We start from the raw sequence: 10,423 nt of genomic DNA, 5'->3' as shown, positions 1-10,423 counted from the left end.
AAATGCTTCTACAGATGTGCAGCTTTTGGCAAAAAGGTTAATTTTGGCGTTAAAAGAACTTAATTAAAATAAAATAGAATTTATAAAAAAAATTCTTGATTTTTTTTAACCTGAACTTCATCTTGAGACCATTTAACGACTGTGCTTCGATTCATAAAAAATGCTGGGCGTGAAAAACCTTGCTTGAGCAGGTTTTAAGAATCCCATTTGCAACATATGCACCTGTGATTTATAAATCTTATACCAACTTAAACTGACAGCACCTGCCTTGCGATTTCCCATTATGTAATGCCAGCACAAAGGAGGGTTTAGTCAGGGATAGTGATGGACTAAAAGTTCCATAAACTTTTTGGAAGATGAGATCACAGCGATGGTAGAGATTTAAGCCAAACAACATATTATTTTGTGGACTAAACAGTGTGTTGACAAACAAGGCCAAACACGCGATGTGTGAGTATGTCACCACCACCCAAACACATATGTGTCTTGATTTTGATGTTTTATGAATGAGGCCCCAGAGAATCATCTGGTGAGTGTTGTTTAAGTTTCTTCCATAGCCCTGGGACCTCATTTATAAAACAATCAATTTCAGTCTTTGTACGACTTAAGCAGAAAATCGCGTATAAGATGTTATTAGGTGCCTGTGGCGGCTGTGGCTCAGGAGCTAGAGCAGTTCGTCCAATAAACGGAAAGTCCCTGGTTTGATTCCTGGGCTCCCCCATCTGCACGTCGACGTATCCTTGGGCAAGATACTGAACCCCAAATTGCTCCTGCTGCGCTATAGCATTGCAAGTCCAAGTCCATGACTTGATTGATTACTTTAACATGGAAATGATCTTATCGAAGTAAACTCTAGACTTGACTAAGGTGGTTTTCCTGCTGGTTATGTACGGTTTTGCAATTTGGGACACGTGCGTCCAAGCCTGTGGTGACTATGTATGAGCTTTATGAACAATATGCAGCAGCGACACACTCCCAAGCTGTTTGACTTATTCTTGTCTACCCACTATTTAGTCCACTGAATAACACATGTTGCCTGACTTGAATCTTCTCAGCCATCGCCATTATCTCTATTTCCGAAATGTTGGATTTTCTCGTCATCCATCTCTATGAGAAGATCTGATCTGATAAATTACCATCACTGTCACTCAGTGGCTGAGTTGCATTGTGGGTAATGTAGGTGCCAGGTCCACTCCTATAACGCTGTTGGAGTCATTATGGACAGTTTAAAAACAAATGATCAAAACTGATGGAGCAGAACCAGAGATATCACCTTTTTTATTCCACACATTTTTTTTTTTTGCCTTTTCAAAACCTGGTGCCTATATTACCCACAATGCAACTTAGCCACTGAGTGACATCAATGGAGTCAGTTTATCAGATTACATGCAGCTTCCTCTGGAGCCACAAAAGACTTTATACTACTTTTTTCACAGATGCATTAGTACTCACCAAGACCCGTAAACACACTTTAATGTGTAAAATTGATGGAGTTAACCTAAGACTAAGTTCAAGTAGAAATCTGAGAACATTTTTTTATAAATAAGTCCCTGGACGTGATGTGAGTTTTCTTTAAAAGTGGCTATCTGCTTTTTATTGTCTCATAAGTCTGCTACAGTCCCTCTCATCTCGGCCAGGAAATACATAGCTCCTTCAGAGCTGTCAGCATCTTGCCGGCCTCCATTTGTCAGGTTCAACTCAGGACAGCCTGCTCAGACGTACAGCTGGGCCATATGCTTGCTATTTTTCTTTTTTTTTTTATTTCAAATCATTGACCTTACATATTAACACTTAGTTGGATATTCAGTGCCTCATGTTCTTGTATCCTTCCTCTGACTGGGACATTTCAGTGACAGATTTACTAAAATGTTTTTTTTTCTCTTCATGACACAGGATGGACCTTCCATCTTGCTTTTCAGTGGGGGTGAATAGGCTATTTATGCAACTGATTATTTTGTGTTTTACACGTTTACTTAACTTACACATATTTGTTCAAACTAATTAGCCATACATTTAAAATTAAGCTCTGTTCTCATTGGAAACGAGTTGCCCGAGGCATGAATATAATGACATCAATATCATCTCATGTTGCTCAGTGGTTGTCCAAACAATCTTCCTTGACCTTATGTCACACATAAGAAAACCACTTTGCTCACACGAATTCAGTATTTTGAAAGCACAATTCACATTTTATATTGAGCAGATAAAACAAAAATTAGTTTAAAAAAAAAAAATCACACTACTCCTACCTTCCATCTCCCTCCTGCAGCTTTGTGCATCTGTGGGAGAAAACGGATTACATTTCCACAGTGAACACCTTCTCTCACACAGGTAATCGCCCTGAAATAGTCTAATACAGTCTGATATAAAAAGGAGTTTAGAAGTTCTGCTCGCAGATGATTACACTGACACGCTGGGAACCTGTCTATTAGGCGAAAACACACGCCCCCCGTGCGTGTTAAACTGTGGATATCCTGTGCATGGGTTAGTACTTTGACGCACGGGCAGCTACTGCAGGAGTGCGTGCTCATAATCTCTGCAAAATTATTACTGGGGGCAGGCAGGGGGTGGGGGTAGCCTTTGGGGGTGTCGGAGCGGGTCCCATGAATCGGGGATGGCGCTGTGTACAGTGTGAGCGAGTTAGCAGCCAAAGTTTGCAGAGCGCAGGCTGGAAAGTTCGCTGGAGAGGCGACCCGTGATCCCAACTTCTTCTGTCACTTTACCTTACGGATTTCCAGTGCAAACATGCGGACGGCAGACTTCTGGGCTGTTTCGTGGGTGTTTGTGAGTGAACTGCTCCCTGTCCTTGAGAGATAACAGTTAACGGTTTGCTGCCTTCGCTGCACGCTGGCGTTTCAATGGACTATCGTCTGTCTTATCATTCAGTGAGTAGCTCGGACTCAAGTGATTGTGTGATTTCCTGACCTGCAGATAAGTGAAGCAGGACTCGACTGTTCACACCATGCCATGTAGCCCATTCTCGGGTGTTTAAAAGATGAACTCCCCCTGTGACAAGGACCTGGCACCCTTATCTCGGAAACACCGACTCATGGCTGCAGCTATGCCCGGTGATGAAAGCCCATTGCCCGGTAACGCTTCCAGGAGTGATCGGAATGGATTAGGGGGACTGGTTCACTGTTTCATATGTGGAAGCGGAGTGACACCAGGGAAGGAGTTAAGGTTACAAGTGACATACCAAAAAGAGAGGGTGCCGTTTTTCCCGTTTCTGCAAAATCAGGAGCCAGCCCCGGGTGCGTGTGAATTGAACCCGGACGGACATACGCTGGTGTGCGCCGTGTGCCACTGCTTCCTGACCGAGCAGTGGAACTCCTTCGAGCGGAGCAGGACGCCCATAGAGAAGCGCATGTACTGGCTGAAACGACCCTACCAGTGCGACTCTCGGCGGGTCCCACAGGAGTGGAACATCTCATATGATCTGGAGAGGAGGATCAGTGTCGGCAGCCAGAACTACGACGGGGGCGCAGAGTCTGATTTCTCGTCTTTTTCCGAAAACGAGAACATATCCGACCAGGAGATGGATTTTGTCGACAGAGCCGGCGTGGGCAAAGACAAGTGCCTGAGAGCATCTGGCAAATCGCCAAGAGACAGTAGCAGGAAAAACAATGTCATCAGTGTTAAAAACAGCCCGGATTCACAGCGGGCAGTCCGATACCCGGTGGGTGTTTATGGGGCGCAGGGATCGCCAAAAGCGGAGAGCGTTGTGCCGGCGAGGCGCGGTGCTAAAATTATGAATAATGTCTGTCAATCATCAGAATCTCTGGCAAAGTCCCAGGAGAGATTCCCTCAGCGATGCTATGACAGTCCTCTCTCTGACACACCTGCGCAAGACAACGGGGTCATTATGCGCAACAGGCGATGGCTGGAGGAGGGGAATGTCAGACATGCGGAGCCGCGTCAGTTTCAGCGTGTTGCCGACAGCAGCTGCGCTTCATCCAGACATCAGTCGCTTCTGCACCGAGGAAGAGGCGAGGGTCACCCCAACACTGCACTGTCATCTGTTGGCACTGTCAGCACTAAATGCAACACAGCTGTCTCCAGGGAGAATAACTGTGACAACTCTGATGAAGATGAGATTAACATCACAAGTGATGATGACATGTATGACAGCAAAACAGGCCCAAGACCCCAGCTTAGACCTGCCAGAGACCTCTCAGCGAGAAAAAGTGCCCAGTCACACCACAATGTGGATACCTGTCCTCCAGAGGAGGTTGTTTGTTATATCTGTGGCACTGGGCTCAGACATGATGGCCGGTTTAAAGTCAGTGTTCAGAAACAGGAGAGGGCACAGGGCGAGCCATTCTTTCCCTTCCTGTGGCTTCACTCCCCTCCCCGGGGTGCAGTGCCCATCAGTCCTGCAGGTACAACCTTAGTATGTGGCAGCTGCCACACCTCCCTCATGCAGCAGTGGCAGAGCTTCCAGCTGGCGGACGTGCCTGTCCTCCAGCGCCTGTATGTAGTTCCCCTCAACCAGGGCACCAGCTCTCTCCATCCTTCCCAGATATCTCCTCAGGAGGGGAGACCCCCAGAGTCCATGGAGTGTATATCTGACCCCAGGGCTTCTCATGAGGCCTGTTTCCTTTGTGGTCAGGAGTGTGGAGGAGATATGAGAGTAGCATATGCACAGGCTGGTGTTGGCAAATCCCGTGGTGCCATGTATTTCCCCTTCATCAACATGTTGCCTTGCCCACCTAACGCTCAGGGGGTGAGGAATGGCCGTGTACACTGCTGCCCACAGTGCCATGTCATCCTTGAGGAGATCTGGGGTGCATATCGGCTCAGCCTTAGCGAGGACCTCATCACCTCTGTCAGCTCCTTTCTGGTCAGGTACCATGCTGTCATGTCCATTGAGGGCTCTGGACCAGCCCATTCCCAGACCAGCGTGGCCTCTCGCCCTGGTAGCTCCATGTCGGTGTGTTACCTGTGTGGAGCTGAGCTGTGTTCAGGTGGAGAGTACCAGCTTCATGTCAACCCGCCGGGGCGCTGCGGGGAGAGGGAGCCCTTCTTCCCCTTTCTCACCGTCCACCCTCCTGCTCCCCGTGCCAAGCCGGTTGATGCCACAGGCCTGGTGTCAGCTTGTAAACTCTGCTACCACGACCTACACACCCAGTGGGCCCAACATGAGAGCAGGGGCCCTGGTCCCTCCACCCCCTCTACCTCTAGTTTATCCAGTGCCAACCCCCAGCCGCCCAGCTCCCCTTGGGCCCGCCAGTACAGCTGTGAGGCTTTTGTGTGTTTCTTCTGCAGGCAGGAGCAGCGCCGGCTGACCAGGCTGTGCGCCGTCACTGTGGCCAGGCTACCCGTGTTCCTGTATGCACCTCGCAGCGCACGCACGCTCCTGGTGGATGATGGGAGAAGGCTGGTGATTGGTGCATGTGTGGAATGTAAGGCCATGGTGCAGGTGGGACAGAGCATGCAGCAGGACAGGGATAGGCTGGGACATGGAGCGCCAGACGGGGAGAGGAAAGAAGCAGAATCGGCCTCGTCACAGTCTAGACATAAGGTAAGACCAAAGCAAACTGCCTGATGAGACACGCAGCCCAAAATGTTCTTTTTCCTAGCATCTTCAAGTGTAAATAAAGGCATTATAAGCTTTGTTTAAATCACTTGCCAGCTTTTAATCTCCACTACATTTCCACAGTGGAGTGCAGACCGTATTTGCCCTAATACGATCTCTGAGTCACAAATGTAATCATGATGTACATGGTGCTTTCTGTTCTTTTGACAATTTTGTGCTTCGGTTAAATGCATTTTATACCCTTGAAACTGCTTACCATGTAGAGGAGTACTGGATTCTACATTTTGCTGAAGAATAGATCTCAAACAGTAATGTGTGTGTGAGTGTGTGTGGATGGAGACTGAAAGGCTTAGTTTGGGAGGCTTACACAGCTGGAATGAACAATGATGAGACAAAGAGTTTCATCAAAACCCACTTCTGTAAACACCAGAGGAGAACTACGGGGATCAGAGGGCCAGGGCCAACCTTGTGTTTGCTGTCTGTGTGTGTGTGTGTGTGGGTGTGTGTGTGTGTGTGTGTGTGTGTGTGTGTGTGAGACAGAGTGAGAGAGTGTTTATTTGAGCAAGCATGACTGAGTATGTCTCACCCGGTGCCGAAGAGTTTGTTTTGGTTTGAGCATGTTGACAATCTTAAAATGGTGTTTCGAGGAAGTTACTTGGAAGTTGTTACCATATTTCTTTTTTATAATGACAACAATCATAACACAAATGCAAATACCCAGCGTCTACTTTATTTACTTTGTTTATAGACCTCATTTCCTCCTAAAACAACAGCTCAACCCGTCCCTAAATAATGGGGATTATGAAGAGGTCTGTGTAAGTCTGTATATGTAAGATATTTATATCAATGTTATATCAAAAAGAATAGACAAACACAGTGCAAATTGGCCCTGTATCTCTTACTGTCAGCGATAAACAAAGTTGACACTCGTAAACACACCAGAAAGATAGTAAAAAAAAAAACAACAGACCTTTTGAGTTGGTACTGTAAAGCAAAAACATGAGAAAATAAGAAAATCCAGGCGGAGGGCTGCAGGGTCTCTGAAGACACGAGACACTAACACACTTTTTCTCCCCATAAGAATCTTCCCCTCTTTCTGTTTCCATCTTGCTACATCTGCCGTGCGTGATATACACTGATAGGCTGAAATCAATATCGTCATGTTGGGAAGGTGGCAATGGCCAAAATAAAAATAATCGATAAACTAAAGTTACAAGTCTGTTTTGGAAATGTAAGGAGTAGAAAGTACAGATACTAAGAGGTAAAAGTAAAAAGTTGTCAGAAAGATAAATGCTAAAGTACAGAAAAATCTACTTCGATACAGTAATGAAGTATCTGCAGTTTGTTACTTTCCACCACTGGTCAAGATGTGGGTTAAATTAGCCACGATGACCTCCCAATGCACAAAGAGACTCAACCACACTCACAAACATGACTCGCATTGAATGTCTCCACCTGATGATATGAAAATATGTGCTCAGAGAGTCCTGAGTACTGAGGTGGTATCCAGTACTGCCATCCCATGTTGAATAGATGGGCAATTAATTACATACATGATTGAGAACAATATTATTAATAATAATTGAATGCTGTTCATGTGAATACTAAGGGGGCAGTGTGACTCCTCCTGTCCCCAGACTCAGTAACACAAAGTCATTCCGGCTGCAGATCTTCCCATGTTGAGCTAATTTGGCAGTGATGTGTGTTTTAAAGACTTTGCACATTACAGCAATTGTGTGGCGTGTTTTGTGATTTTAATGTTTTTTATTCATATTCAAGAAAAAGTACTGCATGTTAATGTGGTAATAAAATTCTGACAAGTGATGCTTGTACCAGATGGGCTGGCTCAGGGAACAATATATTTACACACTTCCCCTGAAGAAAGATTGTTCTGTCATTGTTCACTTCCTTGGCATTTTCTAGTTCCTTTCCGCTCCTCTTTTAATAACACACGTAAAATCCATTTCTTGTCTTTAAAAAGCTGATAGCAGATCGATAGTAGATGGAAGTCGGACACTGCGGGGCTATATGGGCAACCGGGGCACGGCAAATGAAGATGGCGATGTGTTGATGAAGATCTGAGGAGCATTTAGACAGCCAGTTGGCTCTGTGAACAGCTCTCTCATGCAAACACACATGGACCGTCCGCCCATACAGGACACGTGAAAAACATCTGTGGATGCCATTCACACTCCGCAGCCTCAGTATGTTGCACACTCACACCAGCTGTCTGGAGATGTCTGCCTCATCTTCCCTCTGAAGTGTTTGGAGTAACAGTGTTGCGGTTATCATCTCCAAACTCAAGTCTTCATTATTCATCTGAGCACTCGCATGAGAGCCAGTAGATGAGCTCATAATCAAACGTCCGGGGATACTCCTGATATAGAGTATTATTAGACAAGCTTTTCTGCCCGTCGAGGATGGGGTATGATAGGGTTGGTGGGAGGAGAGGGGCGTCGGGGCAGGCAGGGTTTCGGGTGATCATTTTCGGGCAGGGAGGATTGCAGGTGGCACAGTCAGTTTTGGCCTGAGTGAGCCAATGACCTCATGGCTAAGAGTGTGCCAGTGTTGGGGAAGGGGAGGTGCGAAAGAGCTCCAGGGGAACAGGTGCTTTGTCCTCTAGTGTCAAGCTATATGCTTGAGAGTGTCTGTCATCGCTGGGGTTTGGGCTGTCAGGAGGGAGTACCCATCTGGTTCCCCTTAGCCCCCCATGTGCGCCTGCTGGAGGGGGCTGTACAAAGATAAACACACACTCACATGCTCTATTCTATTCTATTCTATTCTATTCTATCTTTTTTTAGTTGAACGGCAGTTTCCCTCAATACAACAAAACACAAATCTGCAGAGCAGGCACCGCTCCAGCGATTAATTAATGTTTAATATTCAGAATTCAGAGACATAACCAAGACAAAGATGAATTAACTCTTTGATTAAGGCTCTAATGAGATCTCCATTTTTAGTCATTATACTTGCTCGCTATGGTGTAAACATTATTTTATGTGAAGCGTGACAGGGTGGATACCGTCTGTTTTCCCTGCTTGGTAAGATATGGATTAGCCCATGAAATGAGATCTGCCAACGGGACACTCTAGTGGCACACATGCACACAAACAGAACTGATGGGCGGTTCTCGTGTTCCCTTTTCTGCTGCTGTGTGTTTAATTAGTACGTCGGACCTGACCTTTGACAGGTGTGTAAGTATAGACCACCAGCTGGCGTCTGGGGAGGGACTGCTGGTCAGCAGATCCTCACTTGCACTCTTTGTTAAACAGATGTCCACTGATTAGTGTTCGATTCATTAGAACGGTCGCACGCATGTAGTTTTGTAGGTGCAAAGATTGTTTTAATCATGCTTGATGAGATGGCGGCAGGATGGTATACTTAGAAGAGAGACTGCTCTTCTGAAGTGCAACACACTGAGGGTCATGTTTACAAGGTCTTTGCCTGATATCTGACACATTCTGCATTTAATGTGTCTAAACGATGAAGTGTATGCATGAAAGAGAGCAGGTCGAGTTAAAGTGTTTGCATCTCAAATGCTCTTCGTTTTACTGCCCACGGCTGTAGCTCAGCACTGAAACACTGTGTGGGGAAAAAAGGGGAATTTTGTAATGAAATACTCTGACTTCAGAAAAAAAACTTTGTGAATTGACTTTCTCTGACTGCATATCAACTTTCGATGAACTTTGGACTGCCTTTTTGCTCTAAAAGAAGACACATTCTCACATTTGAGTCAGGAAGAGATCTCTTCACTGGAGAAATAACTACAGCAACAAAAAAAATAAAAAACAATTTTCATTGTACATATGGGCATGTATATCTTCAGAAAATGTGAATCTATCCTCTAAGGGGAAACTGCAAATAATGAGAGGCAGAGTCATAACGGATTGTTGTGGATTTACTTATGTTCACATAATTTGAAGGGTCAGATTCCTGTCAGAATACTTGGCATCTGAACAAAAAAATGCACATTTGTGCAGGTAAAGTAAGGGATGGTTGTGTGGAGGAAGAAATCTTTCTCAACTTGTGTCATCTGTGCGCTGGATTAACTGACGAGCGAGAAAAGCAGCTTCCAGGAAAACAGTTGAGCAGTTTTTCAAACCCCTCAATCAATAAATATTAATAGTAAAATATGTCCAAATTCTTCTGTTAGAATAGAATTCTCATTGCACACACAAATCTCTCAGTCGAGCGTCATTTGCTCGCCTTCACTAATTGCGAAATCATCTGCTGCCCTCTTAAATCAGACAAAAAAACTGCACAGGTTGGAAGAGCAAACTGTATCTCAGAGCACAAAGATGAATCCCTATGAGCACCAGGGGTGGGCATGCACTCAAGATTTTTAAGATAAATTTACTGTGAACAATGGAAAAATTTACTTAAGTCACTTTTTAAAAAGCTGGCCAAAAGTAGAAACATAAAAGTGAGAAAAGCAAGAATAAAAAAACGGTGAACAAATGATGGCGTGGTCTAATGCTTAGGCCCTAGATAAACACATGATATCAGGGTTATATGATTCTTACACTGATTAGATACAAGCACCGCATAACTTTGTTATTGTAAGGATTGGGATTGATTGCACGCCTCTGATATCGATGCATATAAGTGAAACTTCTAGCTAAACCCACAGTATCCCTATTGTCAACAGTGTGTCTTCTGCTTGTACAAGGACATGAGGGACTAAAACAGCAAATAAATCAATCATTAGTCAAGGTCTGCAAAGATAAATACTACATAATTGTACATAGATACAGAATACACAAACATATTGAGCCTGTCTTACTCATACATGTGTGTATATGGTGTGTGGTGTGTATCCACGCATGGATGTTTATCTTTGTACGGTGGTCTGCTGAGTGACTGTTTCGAGTGGATGATTATTGTTGA

General features: G+C 45.0%; 1 protein-coding gene across 2 annotated transcripts in view; it reads left to right on the top strand.

Annotated features, from left to right (window-relative positions):
* The first annotated feature begins 2,719 nt into the window (after window positions 1-2,719).
* Window positions 2,720-10,423, top strand: part of gse1b (Gse1 coiled-coil protein b) — a 177,551-nt gene continuing 169,847 nt past the window's right edge. For both annotated transcript variants that reach the window (XM_073464265.1, XM_073464264.1), the window contains exon 1: window positions 2,720-5,521. In XM_073464265.1, the coding sequence (XP_073320366.1) occupies window positions 2,996-5,521 (2,526 nt within the window). In that variant the 5' untranslated portion in view covers window positions 2,720-2,995. The remainder of the gene's footprint in view (window positions 5,522-10,423) is intronic.

Source organism: Pagrus major, chromosome 4, assembly GCF_040436345.1.
Source record: "Pagrus major chromosome 4, Pma_NU_1.0".
NCBI lineage: Eukaryota > Metazoa > Chordata > Actinopteri > Spariformes > Sparidae > Pagrus > Pagrus major.
The sequence above is the reverse complement of the archived record's forward strand: the minus strand, read 5'-3'. Positions and strand labels throughout refer to the sequence as shown.